This window comes from Zootoca vivipara, chromosome 13 (genome assembly GCF_965207765.1).
Source record: "Zootoca vivipara chromosome 13, rZooViv2.hap1.1, whole genome shotgun sequence".
In the NCBI taxonomy this organism is placed as follows: domain Eukaryota; kingdom Metazoa; phylum Chordata; class Lepidosauria; order Squamata; family Lacertidae; genus Zootoca; species Zootoca vivipara.
The window spans coordinates 6,293,781-6,315,749 of record NC_142596.1 but is presented as its reverse complement, the minus strand read 5'-3'; the positions used below and the strand labels follow the sequence as shown (position 1 = coordinate 6,315,749).

Genomic DNA, 21,969 nt, shown 5'->3' with positions numbered 1-21,969 from the left:
CCCAGGAGGCCAGCAGTGCCCTGTGGCTACTCGGCGTGTATGGCGCCTTGCAGCATCCCGGCAGTTACACTCTGCCTGCCTAACCTCGCCATGAAGTGGCAGAACCTGTGAACAGTGTCACTGATCACCTGTGCAGCTGCCTACGAAGGGCTGGCTACTGAGCCAGTTCAAACCGCTTTGAAGTTCGCATCCAGGAATTAACACTGCCTGCTTGCTTTCCCCTTCCCTGCCTTATCTCCTCATTCTTCCTTCTTTCTAGACATTGTGATATATCACTACATCATGTTTAGCTGGCAATATCTTATGGAGTTGAAAACCAGATATCGCCCAGCCCTGCTGGTGTGTGGTGCTTGCAAACACCTTTAGGCTGAGCCAGGGCTTCACTTGCCTCAAACCTGACGTCATATATGACATCAAGCCTAGGTCAGAGGGGTATGGCTTTGTCAAAATGGTTTTGCCGGCCAAATGGAGAGGCTGAAGGTTCTCCACCCATGCTCTCAGAAATCTTACATAGAACTGGGTCCTACAAATAATATGTTGTATTTGTGGGTCTCTTGTACAGCACAAACTTGGTAAGTCTGATATTAAAGTTTGTTCAATATGTATTGCTTGGTAGGAGAACTCAGAAAATCTGGTCCTTGCATCCCTCACAAAGGAGTAACGCGGGGTGGGGAGGCAATGCTGGGAGAAAAAACAGGAAGTTTTTTTTCAAGTTTATCCAGTTTTTCAAGCAACTGAATTAATTTTGTATTTTTAAAAATATGTTCACAGAAAACTTTAGTTGACGTTACTTTGGAGAATACAGTTATACGAGACCAAATAAAAAATCTAAAACAAACACATGAACAGTCTATGGAAAAACTGAAGGAAAAGCAGAAGCAGCTGGAAACTGCCAGAGTTGAAAATGAGCTGCTGAAACTCAAGGTAAGCTGAGGCAATACACTGCATGGGTGGCAGAGGATCCTACTGCTGATGACGCCTGGAAAAGGAAATTGCAGTGCCTCCCAGCATGAGGAATGTGATAATCTTTTCAAAACAGTGACTGATTGGAAAGGCAGTATCTGTGGAATGTTAAATCATTACTCATTTATTGAATTCAGGATCTGTTTACCTCAAAACTTGCCTATTCTCCTGCCCCTTGTTTTTGTTGGTAGTGTTCATGAATTTTAGTTGCAATTCTGTTTTTCATTATTCTGGGGAACAGCTGTGTAGGCTGCCAAAGCGGAGACTGAAAGCCTAATATATATAGTCTTGGTATTTGTAAACTGGTCTGGGAGCCTTTATTCTGCTGAAAAGTAAGGTAAAAGGAAATATTGACCAGGAGCTGTGTTCCTGCATACGTCCCTTTAATTTGAAAGAGGCCTGTGCCAGACAACTCACTGGTGATTTCAGGATTGTGTGCCAGGTTGGATCATAGAATCATAGATTTGGAAGGGACCCTGAGGGTCATCTAGTCCAATCTCCTGCAGTGCAGGAATCTCAAGTTGAAAGGCCGGGGGGTGAAGGGGTTTGGATTTTCAGCTTCAGGCATAAAATGTCTTAGGCTAACTTCTTGAGCTTCTGCTTTATGGCATCTGATTTTCTTCTGCCAATATATTCCTTTCGCTTTCTGTCTTATCTGTTTCATTTGGCTGTGAGAAATGTCCTCATTTTTTTAATAGGTAGAATGTTCACAAGAAGCAAATGCAGAAGTAATGAGAGAGATGACCAGAAAACTATACAGTCAATATGAAGAAAAGCTACGAGAAGAAGAACAGAAACATAAACTTGAGAAAGAAACTCTAATAGTACGTGGGAAGCTTTTTCCTGTGTTGTGTATTATTGTGGTGGTAGAAGAGTCTTAAACTAAACATGGAAACCCCAGGTTGTGAGTTTCAGCAGGCCTCTTGCTGAGTAGCTGTGCCTAGTCCAGCCATTTGTAAAGAGGAAATGGTTTTGATGGGTTGCTGCAAGGCTGAGTGATGGACACATGCTTTGTTTTATAGTTTTTGTTTTGATTTGATTTCAACGGAACATGTACCGGTATGTGATATGTACAGACTAGTTTACCAACTAATGTAGTATCAGGAAGCCAAGTCATCTTCCACTGTACACTGTGGTTGTGAGGGTATGTTGTAAAATCAATAAAAAGGGGGAAAAAATAAACCTAAATATTTCAGAGGAAGAAAATTGAAATGCCTTTAGTCTTGTGCACATTTACTTGGAATTTAATCCCATTTAACTCAGCAGAACTCAGAAGGAACAAAGTGGGTGTGTTGGTTGTAGCTATGCCTTTTCACACAGTTGGATTTTCTGGGGATCATGGGGGACTATGTGACTGCAAAATGAACTCTGGTAGCAGGTGCTTACTGCCCTTCAGGGGAAGATTTGTAGACCAGTGAAGGTGCTGCTGCTTTGTATTCAGAATCAGTTCAATCCCTGGCATCTCCAGGTAGGGCTGGGCAAGGCTTTTGCCGGAAACCCTGGAGAGCTACTACCAGAATAGGCAATGCTGAACTATGTGAACCAATGGTCTGAGTCAGGATAAAGCAGCTTCCTGTTCTCCAAGCTTTCTCCGGGGTCTGGGAGAGGAGATCTGCAGAGTGGGGATGAGTCTGACAAGAGAATTGGAAGCAGAGATATATTCTGCTGATAGAACATTGCTTTAGGACATTACCTTGCTTATACAGTGTATTGCTGATCTTGCCTATTTTAATCTTTTCTTCACAGTCTGAAACAAATAGACTACTTACAGCCATTGAAGATGCAAATAAGAAGATGAGACTTACCGAGATGAGTTTACAAGAAAAAGACCAAAGAATTGGCGAGCTGGATCAATTTATTTTGCGCATGGAAGATGTAAGTGTGTACACCAAAATTCCTCACTAAATTGTCTTGTGTACTTGCTTCATCCATTTTACAAAAATACAAAGATTGTTGAAAGTTTCCTTAGTTGTTGTGGTACAGAAAGTATTTCATATATAAAATAGCGATCAGGGACAGTTGTTTTTACACTTATCCTCCATTTCTGTGTGCACAAATCGATTTTTTTAAAAAATATATATATATAGTTGTTTATACCACTATTTGATTAAATGTTATCCAAAGCAACTTGCAGCACATTAATACCTCCCCCAATGCTGAGGCCATTTGCTCCTTTGGCCATAGCGTCAACTTTCTTCTTCCAATGGCTGTCATAGGGCAATTGACACAGTTGCTTTCTGGCAGAGAGTGGAAGAAGCAGGCTTCCTACATCTACTCATTCCCTGGCCTTTGTCTGAGTCTAGACCAGACTTCCTCTTTCTGTGGCAATTTTCTTGAGAGAGCAAGGGAGAGGCACAGCCTTCCGGTGGCCCCTAGTCCTCCGAGTCAGTGGCAGGGGTTAGAGTAGGGAGAGGAATGTTCTGTAGCCCTCCAGATGCTGTTGGACTCTGAGCTCCCATCAGCTGCAGCGAGCCAGCATGGCTAATGGTGAGAGATTAAGGAAGCTGGAGTCCAAGAACCTCTGCAGAGCCATAGGTTCCCCATCACAGGGGTTAGGGTGCCCTTCCTTTTACTTCTGCAGCCACAGGGCAACGGGCTCAATATTGAGTTTGTTTGTTGAAAATCACAGCCAGGCATCGAATATGTTTTTACAAGTGACAGCAGCAATCCTGCTGCCCACATACCTCATGTGACATTCATAGTACTGCTGTTGAACAAGTTGTGGCAGATTTCCTCTTGCTTCCTTGTGTCTCCTGCCCTGCCCTTTTCTTTTCATGGACTTTGCCCCAGGTGAATGTCATGCTAGTTTTGAGACGATGGCTATTTCTCAATGTGATTTAACAAGATTTTATTTTGAATTTAATGTAAGCTAGAAAATCTATGAAGTAGACCTATCTTCTCACACATCTAAACATTTTATTTTAGTGATCCTCCGAATGCCAAACCTATTTACTTTACAAGACTTGCACATTCCCATATGTGACCATATTTGTTGAAGTTTAGTTTAATTGATTGATTTAGATACACACCTTGTTGTACATACTCATAATAGATATAAGATAAAGCATTCATGCATGCTGCTAAGCCAACCTATGCCTTAGCATGAATCACAAAAGGTGTGGCCACGCAGAGACAGGATTGCAGCCACTTTATTGCTCCCCAGTTGTTTTGGTGGTGCACTAAGTTGTGGGCTGTCTTAATGTATTGTTTGAACCCAAGCTTGTGGTTTAGCTCTCCAGACAAACCATGACCAGTAAACCATAGGACAAGCCTTGGTTAGAACTCCTGGTTGGCTAGAGCTGTCTCAATCATGAGCTCATTTTTGGAGGACATACTCATTCAAGCCATGCCATAGCACCACAACATAACTGGGGAGGAGCAAAGCATTTGTAATTTCCTTTCCAGGGGCCCACATGTTGGCTTGTTCATTCTAAACCATGGTTCTAGATCAGGTAGTGTGGAGGGGCTTGGTTTGAGTTAGCATTTGGTTTGAGTTACCATGGTTTGAGTAAGCGTTATGTGCAAACCAGGCCACTATCAAAATGAACAAATTGCTAATATCTCTCAAGAAGGCAACAATTCTAAAAAAAACTCTCTGGAAAGTACACTTTTCATTGCCTGTCTAAAAGCAGGCAGTGATGGGGGACGGCACGCCTCCCTAAGGAGACACAGTCCAGGGTCCACAATGCAAAAGTCCCTTTCCTTTGTGGTCAGCTGCTGCATCTCTGATGGTGGAGGAAGATGAAGAAGGTCCTCGTGGTCAGTGCAGTTCATCCATTTTCATTGATATATTATACAATTCACTGAGAGCTGGGGGGTATAGCCTGAAGTTGTTGCTGAGGATCACATTCTGAAACACTGATTTCTTTGCTGTTGGAAGACTAGTTTACAATTCCAATTAGATGCGGGGGGGGGGGGACGGGGGGACTCATCAAGCAAAGGATTTAATTAATTTTGGAACACCATAGTGGCAATTAATATGAGCATAGGAATTTTCTTCCATGAAAGAGAAGATTAGTGTTCACATAGCTGAGAGGGGGAAACACCCACCTTATGCTGGTAACATATGCCTATATACCTGATCCTTGAATGTGCATTGGCAGTGTGCAGTTTTTGAAAATTATGACATAATAACAACTCAAAGAGAGAACGAAGAAGACTTTTACCCTTGCCAGATTCAATGTCCTTCCATCTGCGTTACTGCAGGGCAGATTTGAAGGCAAACCATAGTCAGAGCAAATATGCCTATGTGGTTTGAAGGAAGCCAAAACTGCTACTCATGCCCTACTACATTGTCATTAGCAAGGTTATACTGTACGTTCTATGTTTATCACTCCAATCATGCAGCACACCACAAGCAGAACTGATGATTACTACCAGTACTTAAAATACTTAATAGGGAACCAGAGATTACCTTAAAAGTGGCTAAATTCTTTGCTGCTGCTATAAAATTAAGGAGATAAGCTTTGAATGAATCTAATGGCCAGTATCTTAATATGTTTTAAATCAGTGGTTAAGGTTTTAACTTAAATATTTTAGCTGTTTTGTATCTGAATTATTTATCGTGTATCAGTTCATAAAACTTAATTTTAATCTATTATTATCTGTATGTTCTCTGTTGTTGTATATGTTTGCACTCTGGTCAGACTGAAATACATCAATTCATTCAAAGATCTCAAAGGCTCTCTAAGTGTATGGATACCTTTTCCTCCTGGGCTCTATTTTGGTTCCATTTCTAATTTGGCCCTGAGGTGAGGATAAGGTGGCAGTGCAGGGAGGTGTTTATGTAAGAGATTATTCAAAAATTATATCCCCCACTTGTAGTCTGGAATGGTACAATCCACTCTTATCACCTCATTCTGATGCATATGTAGACCAGATCTCATTCTTCAATATGAATTTTGAGGCTAAGCAACTACCTGTATCCAGGTACAGTGTTTAGTGCAGAGGGAAAGAAGGCATGAATGACTGGGCAACCCAAGTAGGAGGCAGAAGTAACAGTGTTGAAACTAGGACAACCTTTTCTGGTGGTTTTCACCAATTTGGAAGGGCTGGATGTAAAGTAGCCATTCATGAAGGTGTCCTGTTCTATGAGAATTTGGGGCTGTTGGGGGAAGCTTGATGGTGTCCTGTCAAAAGGCTATGACAGGAGTCTAGGGCGCCCAGAGCACTTGCAGGATCTTGGAGAGCTCCCAGGGTCTTGCTATGGTAGTTCTACTAGCTTGTTGTCTCTACCAGCCCTTAGCACCAACTGAAGCCTTATCTGTGTTGTCTCTACTGCGTTGCAGAAAGCCCCACCTCCCCTGTGCCAACCATTTACAGCTTTCAAGGTAAAGCATGAGCACTAAGAACTGGGCTCAGGAATGAATGGACCTCGTTTTTTAGTCTACGTGTTTGGATTTCTATGAGCAGTGTGTACATTCCAATGAAAAGAGTTTTGTATACTGCAGTTGATTTCTTACACGTTAGAAGACAGAAATATATAAAAATGTATTTTCCCACATAGGAACGCCATCAACTGCAAAAGCAACTCATAGAATATGAAATACAACTTAATGGAGCAAACCTTCACAGTCAGTCAGGCAGACAAAGGTGAGGTCTTGATTCTTTCTAGGATTATTGGTGCTCATAAACTATCCCTAACTGTAGTTGATAATTAACTTTGGATGATATAATGTTATAATTTTTTTAAAAAAAATCCCAGCATGCCATATATACTGCTGCTATCTGCATTCTCTATAGAGAAGGAGCCCTGCACAATTCTTCCATAGTAATTTGCAGTGGTGACTGGTATGGTGGGGTCATCACTGCAGCGTACCTGTATAGGGCTGGTGGGGAGGAGGGTGGCCACAAAGTTGAGGTTATGTTGCAAAGAAAATCCAGTGCTCTTGCTATGCAACGCTGACCTTACTACCATCCCCCAGTGTCATCCAGGTAAGCTGTAGTGATGTTGATTGTGTGTGTGGGGGGGGTGTCTTTGTGGCTCCACCCCACCTGCTATTACTGGTAATATGCATGCATGGATTCTCAGTTGTAAAAAAATGTTCCTTTAGTCTTCATTGTGTGGAAGACCTTTCTTCAAGGCATTAAGATGCCTCAGGCATTTCACTTGTCTACAGGACCCGACTAAAGGTCATCTTCGAATTTGGAGAATGTTCATTATTGAACAGAAGAGCATCACTAACATCAGCATTTCCTTTGAGAAATTTATGTACATTCTTTCTTCCCTAAAAATCCAGATTTTCTTGGATACCTTGTGGGCTATTTTCTGAGAACCATTTACACTTTCTTTGCCCAACAGCTTTTATGGTGACGATAACAATTAGGAGCTCAAGTCCTGGAAAACATAAAGGAGAAGGGCAATTAAGAAAACTACTGTATGCAGAGGTGTGTCTTCCAGTCAGGAAAATTATTTGACAGGAAATATTTATAATGGGGAGATAAGAAGAGCTGGATCAGACACACCAAAGTCCCTAGGGATCCAGTCTGGTGTTCTGTGCAGGAGCCCCTCCAGGTGGGCACAGAGGCATTTGTTGTATGAGGAGCACTTGGTCTGCCATGGGGAGAAAATCTGTGAGGAAATTTGAACCGAGCACAGTCTTACATAACTCTGTCAAACAGGCCTGGACAATGTATTGATGCATCGCCAGGACCAGTATGAGGGGCAGGCCACGATGGCGACTTCACCCAGCAGTATGTCGCAAGTGAAACCAATTCCTCTGCTGAGTCCTTCTGCCACCAGTGCTGCTTTCAACATTGGGCCGCTGGTAGCAGAGGGACTCAGGAGCAGTGGCAGGTTCACCCGTGATATCCTGCTGGGTGAAGCCTTCCCACCCCCCAGCCAAGCTATACAAAGAAGCCCTGAGGTCCCTCACACTTGCCCATGAGCAGGAGGGACTTCGGGGTTCACTCAGCTGGGGGGCAGAAGCCTTCCCACCCCCCAGTTGAGAAGCACAAACAAGCTGTGTGGCCCCAGCACCTCATGGGGTGCCTCATGAAAGTGTCTCAGCTCCTGCTGAGTTGGGACCAATGCAGCTTGTTGTTTCAACTTTGTGGTGTATCACAAAGATTGCAATGTTTGACTGGTGATACATTGCAATGTTGAAAAGCTGACATCGCCCAGCCCAACTGTCAAGACGCTCCAGAATGTACTCAAAGGGCAGGCAAGACAAGATTTGAAAAGCTGCGGTTCTGGCCCAAAGCATACATGATGGTGACCGCTGCGTATGCCCCATTCCTTGATAGACTAGTCTAATTTTAACATTATAAGGGTTATGCAAGTGGGGTGGGTGGGAAGTCCAACTCTCCCTAGCCACACCTGCCCATCATCCATCTCCCTATCTCTGGGCCAGGCTCCAGCACCAGAAATGAGTTGTGCTGAGAGAAAAATGACTGACTGAAAGGACTTTGGCAAAGTGGGGAGGGTTCAGTTTCCCTCATTTGTATGGTCACTTTTCTGTTAAAATTGGACACACACACCTCTGAACAGGAAAGACACGTCAACAAAATGTGACTGACACAAAATGATGTAAAAAGCAATGGGGAGAGTATTGTTCCTGTTATACTCAGGTTATATGGGCTTCCCATAATGAGCATCTGGTTGGCCACTGTGAAAAGAGAATGCTAGACAGGTCCTTTGACCTGTTCAGCTGCATACAGGCTCTTCTTATGTTCTTACACTGCCACTCCCCACCACTACCACTTGCTCCTCTCCAGCCTCCTTTTTTCTCCCTTGCTGCCTTCAGCATGCCAGGGCTTCTCTGGGCTGTCTCCAGTTGCATCAGGCAGCAGAAAAGAGGTGGGTAGGAGTGTGGGGGGGGAATTTTCTGTTTTGCATCAAGCAGCAAACGTCCTGGGCTGGCCCTGTTGTACATACATAACTTAGAACTTTCACTTGGAGTGAAGTGAGTTTGTTTTGTCCCCAGATGAAATGCCGACAGATAGGATTATTGATATGTCCCACTTAAAACCTTCCAGGGATTGTGGCCAAGTGTAAAATGGACCAGGCATACATTTAACAAATTATTTTCTAAAATTAAATTCTAAAATCTACAATCTTTCAAATTAAATTGCTTCTCAGTCTTCTACCTCCTCTGATTCATACTCCAAAATAGATTACTTTGCAACTGATGAAAAGCTTCCTTTCTTAAGGTAAAGATCATCTAAGGCAGGTGGTAGTTGGCTTTATGTGTCATTGGTTTTGTGATTGACAGATCTTCTTTTCTTAAAGTATTTGATACAGTGTTGGGGAGGCAGCTAGTCTCCTACAGATTTATATCTTACTAATTTAAATTTACTAATTTAGTATTCACATCTTTTGTTAGGTCACATCAGTTGGAGGAGGTTACAGCTAGTCTGCGAGAACGAATCAAACATCTGGATGACATGGTTCTTTGCCAACAGAAGAAAGTCAAGCACATGGTTGAGGAAGTAAGTTGTGGCATTTTAATTTATTTTTTACTCTGAATAACCTAATTTTCTAATGTGAAGATTTTCTTAAGGCAGAGATTGGAAACATATTATCAAATAGATGTAATGATCATAAATATTTTTTCAAGAACAAACATGTTAAAATGTTTTTAAAATGTTAATTTAAATTTTCATTTTGACCCATCACAGTTATACCAGAAATCAGACAGTACGGTCTGTGAACTTCTACTTCTTCTTCTTCTTCTTCTTCTTCTTCTTCTTCTTCTTCTTCTTCTTCTTCTTCTTCTTCTTCTTCTTCTTCTTCTTCTTCTTCTTCTTCTTCTTCTTCTTCTTCTTCTTCTCCTCCTCCTCCTCCTCCTCCTCCTCCTCCTCCTCCTATCATCATCACCATCATTAAAAATATTGACATTTTCTTAATGTTCTTGGCCAATGTGGCAGTTGGAACATGAAATGCAAACATAATTTCAAACTAATGAAGGTAATGTCAGTAGATTTGATTGTTTATAGCCAATGGCCATCACAATACATGTTTGAGCACAAATCACACAGCTACAAAGGTACATTTAAGGCTCACACAGCTTTATGGAGGATTGTAAAGCAACTGAAAGATATCTGTTTGTTACATTCTCCTATTTGTAAGCCCGTTATCTGCCACATTCAAAAATACTAGTACAGTATAAGCAAATCAGCTTTCCCACCTCCCTTTGCTTCCTGCTGTAGAGGCTTCTTTGTGCTTGTCTTTGAAAGGGTTGGCATACTCCCTGCCATTGAAAATGTGCCTCATATTGTCCATCATGGATTTTTCTGTGTCCAATTTCTCTGAATTGACATATAAATTTATATGTATCATAAAAATATATCACAGCGGTTTACAAGCCCATGGCCAATGGTATCAAAAGCTGCTAAGAGATCAAGTAGAAGTAAATAGTATATAGCTGCCTCAGAGAAGCCTGAGCAACCTTGTTCTCTTCCTGCCACAGTCCCAACAAAAAGACTTTCTGAAGCTGCTATTTTTATTTCAGCAGAACCCTCCCCAACCTCCATGGTCATGCTATTTAAATAACAAAAGCCACACTGATAAAGCACTGATAACATTCATGCTGTTAATGTCATGCCTAGTTTTGCCCTGAGCCTTGCCATATCTGCAAAATGAGAATGTTAATGCCCTACCTCTCAGGATGGTTTGAGGAAATGAAGTCAGTTATACCACACTTTGCATATAAAAAAATGGCCTCAGATGCTGATGTGAGTTCTTTACTGTATGTACCAGCAACTCTACAACCTCTCCCTCCCTCTCCCTCTCTCCTTCTCTCTCATTATTTGGTAGCACAGGAGGGGGTTTGCCTTTAAAATGAAAGAATCACCAACTGCATGGAATGTGGATACACAACCATCATGACCAGTTGCCACTCATAGCCTGAAAACACTCCATTAATAACGTTTAACTTTGTGGCCATTGGATAAGTGAATTTGCTGTGTGCAGAAGTGCTTCCTTTTGTCTGCCCTGAATCTTCCAACCATCAGCTTTATTGGATGGCCCTGAGTTAGAACTCAGGTATTATTAGAGTACTATGAGCTCAGTACAGTATTATGAGAGAGGGTACTTTTTTTCTTTGTTCACATTCTTCACACCGTGCATAATCTTATACACATCTATCATGCCCCACTTTATTCCCATTTTTTTCTAAACTAAAAATGCCCCAGTATTGTAACCCTTGACATTTGTGGTTGCCCTTTTCTTCACCTTTGTGCTCATACAGTAGTTTCGTTTCCTAGCATTTTTGCTTACCTCTTAACGGTATTAGGTGATTTATAATTTGCATCAGCTTTGTCTTTATGTTGAGCAGTTGTGTATAATTAATGCTTCTACAGTACTGTAAATATGTAAGTAGAATTAAACAAATAACAAGCCTGAAAAACTAGTTTATAGGAACTAATTTATATGTAAAATCTCTTAGGATTTCTGGCAGGTGTTGCTGTCAGTTACATTCTAAAATGAAGAAAGCCAAGTAGCATAGAGGAGGAAGGAGGTGAATTAAGCTGCATGCACTATGCCAGGGGTCAGCAAACTTTTTCAGCAGGGGGCCGGTCCACTGTCCCTCAGACCTTGTGGGGTGCCGGACTATATTTTGAAAATAAAAATAAACGAATTCCTATGCCCCACAAATAACCCAGAGATGCATTTTAAATAAAAGGACACATTCTACTCATGTAAAAACACGCTGATTCCTGGACCGTCCTTGGGCCGGATTTAGAAGGTGATTGGGCCAGATCCAGCCCCTATGCCTACCTATGCACTATGCCAAGACTAGAAAAAATAATTGTATTTTTAAATGTGTGATATTTAACAGGGATAGAAGTGTTTTACCGTAGCTCACTGTAGGAAATGTTGTTGTAACCTGCCATTTGTATTCACAAATAAGGAATTAATGGGTGGATGAAGAAACAGATGGTGATGAAACAGATCTGACAGACCTTAAATAGAGAAATTTGGAGTATGAATTTGGTCTATGTTCCTTGAAGAAATGTCATTTATGGCCCAATCTTCAAGAAGTTCCATTTCAGGGAATGATCAGCCTCTATAGTGAAGGTGCTGTTTATCATAGTTACTTTCCTACACCATTCCAGTAAGGTTTGGATATGAGAAATTACATGCAGAGATCAAATAATGTTGTTACTTGCAGTGTCAGTACTAACTCTTGGTCTCTCCCTGCCAACCTCTTGGAAGGCTGGAAAGTAATGACATAATACATCTCATCTGTGTGACCTCCCTAGTTCAGACATTACTGAAACGGTATAGGAAAGAACTACAAATAAGTAGCAACTGCTCTGTTAAGAACAAGCTCTAAGAGTGAGAAATGCTGTTTCCCCTCTACTGTGGCCAAATATGTTATTTTCATAGTATAATTTGTGGTACGTGTTTTGCCTTGCCTGCACATACAGCATCTGGAAATTAATGGAGCCACTGGCAAAGCTACACAAATATGATTCTCTTGTTCATACACTTTATACTAACTCTACAGAAATTCATGTAGTAACAGCTGTCTAAAATGTGAGCATCCTGATTAGTAGTTAGTTGGAAGCCCAGCTGCATTCATATTCTCCTTGGAAGGATCAGGAAGATGAGGGCGGTTTAGAATAGGATAGCAAAGTGATAGGCTCTTCCACGATTTGGTGTTGGTGACCCTGCCAGACAACTCATGTACTTAGTTCAGCTCAAAAATATACTTCTAATTAAAAAGACAGCATTGTTCTCTTGATATTTCTTGGGAAATGTGTTAAGTTAGATTTACCCAAGCCTATGCAAAATAAATGGGAGTAAAACAAACCATTAAGTAAAAAGCTAATTTTACCAAGCAACAAAAGTACATTTTTAGTTTGAAAAATCGTGTGCTACAAAATAGCATAGAAAGGAGAAGAGCAAAAAAGGCACTGCTTTGCTGATTACATAAAACCACATTTAGCACCCTCATTAGTAAGCCATCTATTCTCCCTCATCATAGGAAGAGGGTAATTGTCACAGCAATGCTGACTGTAGATGGGAATTTACAGAATGAGCCTAAAAGGAGTGGGGTTTTTTTAAAAAAGGAAAATATATCCCTTGGTTAAGGAGCTGTTTGCAGAATACAGATTTAGAGTGACATTCCCCTAACCAACTGAATTGAACTGTCTCTAGGTCATGGCACATGAGCTGTTCTCCACATTTAGTCTCAGATTCATTGGAAGATGATAAATGGTGACTACCTGAAACAAAACGATGGAGAGAAATAACATGGATGCACCACAACCAAGGAATATTCTCTGATCCATTCTGTAAAGCTACCCTATATACCCAGACCAAACTGAATCTTGATTCCTGTACTGTAGTTACTTCGAAAACTCCAGTGTGGTATGATGGCATTGTTTGTTTAGCAGGCACTTGAAAACCCAGCTGTAAAAGAAGCAATTCTTAAATGCCCTGTTCATACATACTCAAGCTTTTGCAAGCTGTGCGGTGTTGCATATTTTTCAATCCCACAAAAGTTACTTGAACACTGAATTAAACTACTAAAAAAGAAGACAATGAAGCATAGAGGTCATGGGCTCAACTTTTTGGTGGATCTGAGAAATTTGTGCCATAAACTACAACAGTTACATTACTGGGACATAGTGGTACATTGTGGCAGGGATGTCAATTCTGAGCACCTATAATGCAGGAACAAAAGCAAATTTCAGAATTATACCAGCTGCTAATTCCAGTCCAAGGCTTTTGCAATATTTTCCCAAAACCAATTACTTAGGTACTTATAGTAGAGCATGAACCTGTTGTATAATTCACTGGAATTATAGTATCTGTAAAAACAAACTCAGCAAAATGACAATTTTACGGAAAGTTTATGTAGAGTAAATACTTTTAGTAATGGACTGGAATTTTCAAAGGGCATAAGAGGGAGTTAAACTCTAATCGTAAATCTTAGTGGGAAAGTTTGGGCAATGAGAATTTTGTGAATCTCTTGGGGAAACTCCATTCTCGTTTGGTTAGGTTAGAATCTAGACAGCTTTTGAGTAGGCACAAACAGAAACATTCAGACTCTAAGGCTCCACTTTTTAAAAGCCTACTTTTGAGTCAGTCTTATTTTACTGGATTTAATAAACAATGGAATGTATTTAGGTTGAAATCTGATCTTTCTTGCATATAATTTGTCCATTCTGTAACTGCACCTTCTGTCTCTTGCATGCAATCATGTTTCTTGTGTCTTTTATATCTAACATCATATTTACACACACACAAAATGAACAATGTAGAGGAGGGTCTTGGCTTAGCGATACAGAGCTGCAGAGGTTCCCAGGTTCAATTCCTGACATCTTCAGTTAAAATGATATCTGTATGAAATACTGGGAAGGGTTTGTTTCTGCCTAAGACCCTGGAGAGCCTCTATGAGTCATATGTATAAGGCAGCTTCATCTATGCTCCTCTTCTATGAAAGCCAATATTGTTTGTCTCTGTTACACTGCATAGTGTATGATGACAATGATATCCTATATAATAATATGCAAGTGTCTCTGCGTCTAGTCCGTGTGTCCGTGGGATTGCGCTACTGCGCATGTGCCCCACGGACAGCCGTTGGGTCTTAGAGCGCAGAGACACTTTGGAGAGGGGAGCTTGGTGCCTGCTCGGCCCAGCAGGGAGACGAGCCAGGCTGAGGCGGCGAGGCGGGCACGAGGACCGCCCATTCCCCTTTGCCGGGCGCTGCTGCTTCTTTGTAGGCCCTGACGGGAGAGGGGAGGAGTGACGCCGGCGGGAGAGAGAATGAGGCGGGCAGGCTGCTGCGGTGCTCGAGCCGGGCTGAGGTAGGAGGTCCGGGAAGGGAATTCGTAGGGCCGCTTGCTGGCCTCGGTTGAGGAGGAAAGAAAGCGAGGCCTTCTCCTAACTCCCACCCCATCGGGTCAGTTCTATCCGTTGGGGACTTGGAGCGCATGTCCCCGAGGTTGGTAGAGCAACAGGTCTGCTCTAGCACCTGTTATTTTAACGGGCTTCATGATACTAGTTGCTTTATAATTCCTGGAATAACCAGGAGGAGGAAATGTCTATAGGAAACGCCTACAGACAACATCCCGAAGAACAGGGACTTCTGGCCTTAAAGGGAGAGGAGGATTAGAGATTGTCCAAGAGAGGTATTGAAATAAGACAAGATGATGGGAATGAATGATAAGGAAGTATTGTCATGAAAACTGATGTGTTTCGAGGGGAGGACATAGAAGTGAAATCATTTTCATTTTTTTATTAGCTTTTGTTTCTTCTTACAAGTTACGGACATAATTTCACACACCACTCTGCTCACTTCTAATGGCAGCAGCCCCATTTTTCTGTTAATCTTGAACATTGGCCCTGTTTCATACAGTACAGTACTGTGAAATGTGCTTGATGGTACCATATGCTCAATTGAATCACTGAAGGCACATAGTCGATGCTGGTGATGAGTGACTTGAGATCTCTGGAGCCCAGTTTTGCCAAGTGCCCAACAGCACTCTCTCCTGCCATTGCTGGTGTTTATTCTTGTAGATAGAACTTAAATGCAGCACCATCTTTTTGTGTGTTAGGAATATGGGTTGGTTGTTTCACTTTAATAGATCTTGCAAAGTGTCAAGCTCCTTTAAATGTTTTAAGTATTAATCTGGTTTTTAAAATGCTTTATCAAAACAATGCAAAGACGAGCCAATAACCTTATCAGCCAGTGCACTTTTATTTTATGCAGTGTTAACTGCATAAAAATACTATTATGTAGCATCAACATTTTGTGTTAGAAGAGTACATGTTTTATTTAAATAAATGTTTTATACTTTTAAACTGCTTCCATTTTCTTTCTTTTTAAAACCCAGGCTATGTGTCATTTTTGGGAAGGCAAAGTGTGTTTCTGTGAGGCTGAGAAACTATCCTTCTTAGCTGACTTTGGTGCTATGTTGCCATCTCTTTGAACACATCCCCTGGTCGAGTGACAGGTTCTGGTGCACAATGCTTTAGACAATTACTATTCCACTAGTTGTTATCATACTGTAAAAGGGATTCCCAGTGACAGAAGGTGAGGTCCTTCCAACATAGTACAAGAGGGCATCTGCTCACCCAATGGGCCCCCTCCTCTCTCTCCTCCCCCTGCCCCCCCACACAGAGCAAATTTTGGGGGCATCTGGAGGCTGTAGAGTGGAGAATAGAAACTGGATGTCCACTGTTGCACAAGTGGTGGACTGTTAGCAAAGTCACTTAAATAATGTTAGCAAAGTCAAGAAAGAAAATAATTCCTGATAAATTTGAAGAAATAAACAGAAAGGTTTTGACTTCTTAGGTCATGCCTAATACATAACAGGGAGAATGTCAACCAAACATACATAACTATGTCCCTCAGAACTCCCTCAGAACTACACAGCCAATCAAGGAGGACATGTGTTACTTCAGCAAACATCATGCCACTCTGCCTGGTTGCTAAGTAACACCTCCCCATCACCCTCTTGGCTAGCTGACTTTAACACTAACAGAATATAACCCTTTTGTTGCACACTGCATGATTTTTGCTCTTGCAATCCAACATCATTGGATGTTTCCCAATATGTTTATTTGCAATTCTTCCAGGATTCTATGAATTGTATTAATGTTCTTCAATCTGTAGCCATGCGATTTTACACTGGTTCCATTGGGTATGATCCTCCCAAATATTTAAGGGTCCCTCCAGGTTTTGTTTTGGGCATTGTATTCTGCAACATGTCAATGATCCCATTACAGAGCATCAGTGGTGCATCATTCTGCTTTATTATTTGTTCTGTGATGTTTCCCCAATGTTGTTACATTATTGCTGTCTGGAAGGGCACTTTTGACAACAAATGCAGGTCAAAAATTAAATCTGAATTTTGTGGTATAAAAAGTTGCAGAATTTTGGCAGGAAGCTATGAGACATTCACCAAACTGAAACAAAGCAGCCTGTCCACTCTGAAACTTTGTGTGCACAAAGAGTATATTGAAAGTGGGATCACATATAACTGTCCCAATGCCATCATGAGCACAAATAATTATGACTTCACAATAAAAATTGTATCTTGCAGTGGGGCTAGGTAAATCTTTGACTCTCCAAATAAAATCAGGGGGACTTCTAAAAGTGCTCAACTGTTGCTGGATCACACTCATTGTATTTCAGTGGCTGCTTGTATGTTGCTTTAAGCTCTGCTGTTTGAGAAGAAATGGGTAAATAGCACACATTAAATATATAATACTTCAGCAGTTGATCTTCTGTAAGTGCATTTCAGTGGTAGTTCCCTTTAGGTTTCTAGAGACAACAATGCTGATAGAAAATTTTGCTTGAAAAATACTCTCATTTTATCATTGTCCTTCTTGTTACGTTTCTTCTTTGCTCATTTGGGTCAAATGTTTTGTTATATATACATCTGTAAACAGTGGACTTATTAAACATATATTTAAAAAGTATTAACTTGAATAAAAGATCAGTTACACAATCATAGCATTCTAAACACATTTTATGCATGTGGGTGTAAATGTAGTGATAGTTTTAGATGGGAATTTGATTTATTTTGATCAAGAAACCAAAATTTCCCAAGAGCTAATTAAAATAAACAATCCCTTTGCTGCAGTTTATGTCATTTATTTTAAAAATATTTAATGAGCAAAGGTGAGTGCCATTCAGAAATATTTTTAATTAGGTGTACATTTTATAGAAAATTCCTGTTTATATTGCTGTGATTTTATTTTACCATTCTCTTACAGTGATGCAGTAAAAGCTATTTATTATTATTTTCTTTGGCTCACAGTCCCTGTTGTTGAATTTATTTGCCCAAACAGGGAAGTTTATAGGTGCACTTGTCTTTGTTATGGTACATAAAGCACATAGTTTGCTAATGTGCCATTATTATTATTATTATTATTATTATTATTATTATTATTATTATTATATCCTGCCTTTTTCCCAGTCTGGGATGCTAGGTGGTTTACACAGATGAACTGGAAAAAGCTAAAAATATAGAAAATACTATCACTTAAAGGATAAAAAATTAGGATAATCATTGCAGGATAAAAAAGGTGTGCAGTGTGATTATATCTTTCATTTGTGCTCATAGGGGGGCTAACCAGTCCTCCTATTCTTAATTCTGCATCCTCTGTTGGCAATTTAAGACATTTGTTGTAAAAATCCCAGAACACAAGAGTCCTGTTGGATCAGACCCAGCACCAATCTACTCCCAACATCCTGTCCTCACAGTGCCCAACCAGATGTCTCTAGGAAGCAAACAAGCAGGATGTGGGTACAGCAGCCATCATGACTAGTAACCACTGACATTGCTTCTATCCTCCATGAATTTATCTAATCCTGTTTTAAGGCCATCCAAGTTTGTGGTCATCATTACATCTTGTGAGAATGAATTCCATTGTTTAAACACACTTCAACAGCTGAACCCTGGATTTGCTTCTTGGCTTTGGACTGGCCAATGTTTCTGAAATATAAATAAAATATAAAGAAATATAAAGAAAATACTAAATAGGCCTCTCAGATATAAAGGAAGTATTCCACCCCACCCCTACCCCCCAGTACCAAATACCAGTAGTTGCCTGCAGTGTTCTCCTGAAGTTAGATAGGTGGTGACCAGGGACTGGGTCTTTTTAGTGTTGGCACCCTTCTTTGGAACACCCCCTTGGTCCACAATCCAAGCACGCCTGGAGGATGCGGACCATTTGGATCCCTTCCAATCGGGATTCAGGCCTCATCAGGTCCAATGCCTGAACCAAGGTCTCCCTACATCTGAATCTTAATAAAGTACGTTTCTGAGCACAATTCAAAGTGTTGGTGTTGACCTTTAAAGCCCTAAACGGCCTCGGTTCTATATACCTGAAGGAGCGTCTCCACCCCCATTGTTCAGCCCGGACACTGAGATCTAGCGCCGAGGGCCTTCTGGCGGTTCCCTCACTGCGAGAAGCAAAGCTACAGGGAACCAGGCAGAGGGCCTTCTCGGTAGTGGCGCCCGCCCTGTGGAACGCCCTTCCATCGGTGACTGTGATGTTGTGGGAGCAAATAAGGAAATGTACTTAGCTGCCCTGAATTGCCTTTAATCTAAATGAAATAAGATAATTAATGTCTAGTCATCCATGGTATGGTTTTCCGGACCCATCCTGGTATGCTGTATCCCAGCCCTAACAGGTATTGACAAGAGGCACTATCTTGATTGGTTGCCTCATTCGATGTGCAGATGCATTTCCTGCCATGCTGCCTGCCTCTCCTGTCTTCATACACTGATGCAATTATCCAGGGACTTAAACACACACACACCCTTTCTCTTTTGTCTAATTCCCATGAATGTTATTTTCCTGGACATTTTCAGGACTTCCCGTTTCCTAGCTATTTCTCACATATGTTAGTAGGGAGTGCCAGACAGAGCGTTGAGGTGAAAACCACCGAGACGTGGGCTCAGTTGAAATGCACGGGAGCAGAGCAGTGCCATTGTGCAACTCCTGCCCATTTTGCTTGTAGATTGTGCCTCATGTGTGGGGTTTTATTCAATTCAATGTCCTGACTTTCCTTAGAAATTCACAGTGTAATCTTAACACAATAAAAAAATTCCTTCCAGTAGCACCTTAGAGACCAACTAAGTTTGTTCTTGGTATAAGCTTTCGTGTGCATGCACACTGCTTCAGATACACTGAAACAGAAGTCACCAGACCTTTATATATAGTGAGAGGGTGGGGAGGGGTATTACTCAGAAGGGTGGTGGGAATGGGTGACTTCTGTTTCAGTGTATCTGAAGAAGTGTGCATGCACACGAAAGCTTATACCAAGAACAAACTTAGTTGGTCTCTAAGGTGCTACTGGAAGGAATTTTTTTTATTTTGTTCCGACTACGGCAAACCAACACGGCTACCTACCTGTAACTAGTGTAATCTTGTTAGTGAGTGGTAAGGGTGTCATTTGGTTTCTCTGCTGATGCAGGCACTAAAATAACGTGGGGTGTCCCTGCTGCCCACCCTCATGCCCCCTCTCCCCTGTTCATTGCCTTAGTAGCCTTTAGTTCCTTTTCTGCTCCTAGGTCTCCCCTTCTCTGCATCCAACAACTTTTTGCCTGGCAGAGAAGTGAAAGAAAACATCGGCAGTAGCAGAGCAGCACAAATGAAAGGGAAGACTTACGAGCCATGGAGGGGGAAGGCTTTTGTTAGGGAGGCAGAACCTCAGCTTTGTATTGATTTGTATTGATTGGGGGGCAGCTGTCCTCCCTGCCCCCCTTGGCTATGCCCATGAGCACATGGTTAATTTGTGCAGACATTGGGTACAATCTGTCATCAGCACAACATGGGTATAACAAGTTGAGAGGGGATGTGCTTCTGCATGGGATATAAGCATGGCTGGCATACTCTTTATGTTTGTATTTCCCCCCTTACCACAAGGAGATCAGGACAGTATATATGGGGCTACCACACCTATATACAACAACCCTGTAGGTGTGAGAGAGTTCAATGTTAGTATTAGGATTTATCTCATGATAGTTTTGATTTTTATACATCACTGAATGACAGAAGGGTGGAATAAAAATATTTTAAATAAATAAAAAGTAACAGTGCTGGGAACCCGGAAACATATTCACTGTTGCCATTTGTTACATTTTTATGTGTTCAACAATTACAATTTGACCTGTTGGCATTCTGTAAAAACATTCAGGCTTAGCTATAAATTTTGAAATGAGTAATTTCATGTTCCAATGAATGGAGTGTTCATGGGTCTTGTTTTTGCTGCTGCACAACAGACTGATATACAGCTATCCCTCTGGAAATCATCCCTATGGATATGTACAATCTAATTTCCGGTAGGGAACTTATTTAGTGACAGAGCTTTTCCCTCTTATCTGCATTTACATTTTTTTTCTTCATAGATTGAGCTGCAAAAGCGAAAGATGAAGCAAAAGGAACTGTTTATATTTCAACTTTTAGAAAAAATATCATTTCTTGAAGGAGAGGTAAGGATTATATTTGGCTAATTACTGAAAGTTGTTGTTGTTAACTGATACTTAGCCGATTATATTTTCCAGTGTAAAAATGCCTCAAAACTCTTCTAGTTCTGTTAGCCCAGTACAAATATATGTACCAATTTAATAATATAACAGTTTAACAATGCAGAACATTTATATACTCTGAATCTGGAAAATTCAAAAACAAATATGAAACATTTCTGATCAAGGCAGCATAATATTACAGTATAACTATTAAGAATTAAGTGTCAACAACAAAGAAGAAAAAAGAGGGGGCAACCATAGAAAATCTATAAACAGAAAACAATACACTATTAATTGAGTACATTTGTCAGCTGTATTTGAGTGGCTGTCTAGAGATTTGAGTGAGTCAGGAGCAGGGATGATTATTAATGAACTAAGTGCTTCCTGTATTAGGTAATGCAGACCAGGATGTGTTTGTGTGAATGTGAATGTGAGGGGAAGGGCAGAGGAAATGGAAACCCAATACTTTTTCCTTTTATAGGATCACTGTAGCTCAGTGGTGTGCAGTCAATGGACTATTAGGGGACTAGACTAGTCCCCTAAATGTTCTGATTAAATTAGAGTATTAAAGTCTGGCACCTCCTTCCCAAAGCCCAGGAAGCTTCTGCGCAGCTTAGGGAGGGAGGCATAATGCTCACGTGTACGACATCGCCCCCCGAATCGCCTTCGCAAGCTGGCGCATCTGGCCCTAACTGTTCTCCTACAAAATATGTTGCCGCACACCACTGTTGTAGCCATGTAGAGCTATATGTTATAGGGGAATTGATTATTATCTGGAAGACTTGCATACATAATAAATTAAGCCAAACTGTTGTGAAGTTATCCTTTTGTTTCTGCTCCCTCAACAACCATAATTTATTAGTTAGTTTTTCCACGAGGCCAATGTCCCATACACTTTTTACCAATGATCTATGTTTACCCCGAAAGATTTTTCCAACGTCTAGCTAAAATAATCCTAGACATTATATTACAACTAATTTTGTTAGACTTTAATTATTGTGTGTGCTGCCTCCTACTTTTTCATTAATTTGTAGGTTGGTTTTGTGGTTTGTATTGGATAGCAAG

The 21,969-nt window shown here is 41.0% G+C and overlaps 1 protein-coding gene across 3 annotated transcripts in view; it reads left to right on the top strand.

Annotated features, from left to right (window-relative positions):
* MYZAP (myocardial zonula adherens protein) overlaps nucleotides 1-21,969 on the top strand; it is a 51,632-nt gene that overhangs the window by 23,117 nt on the left and 6,546 nt on the right. For all 3 annotated transcript variants that reach the window (XM_088657088.1, XM_060282783.2, XM_088657089.1), the window contains 6 exons: nucleotides 772-924; nucleotides 1,662-1,787; nucleotides 2,710-2,838; nucleotides 6,470-6,555; nucleotides 9,288-9,393; nucleotides 20,785-20,868. In XM_088657088.1, coding sequence (XP_088513214.1) covers nucleotides 772-924; nucleotides 1,662-1,787; nucleotides 2,710-2,838; nucleotides 6,470-6,555; nucleotides 9,288-9,393; nucleotides 20,785-20,868 — 684 coding nt within the window. The remainder of the gene's footprint in view (nucleotides 1-771; nucleotides 925-1,661; nucleotides 1,788-2,709; nucleotides 2,839-6,469; nucleotides 6,556-9,287; nucleotides 9,394-20,784; nucleotides 20,869-21,969) is intronic.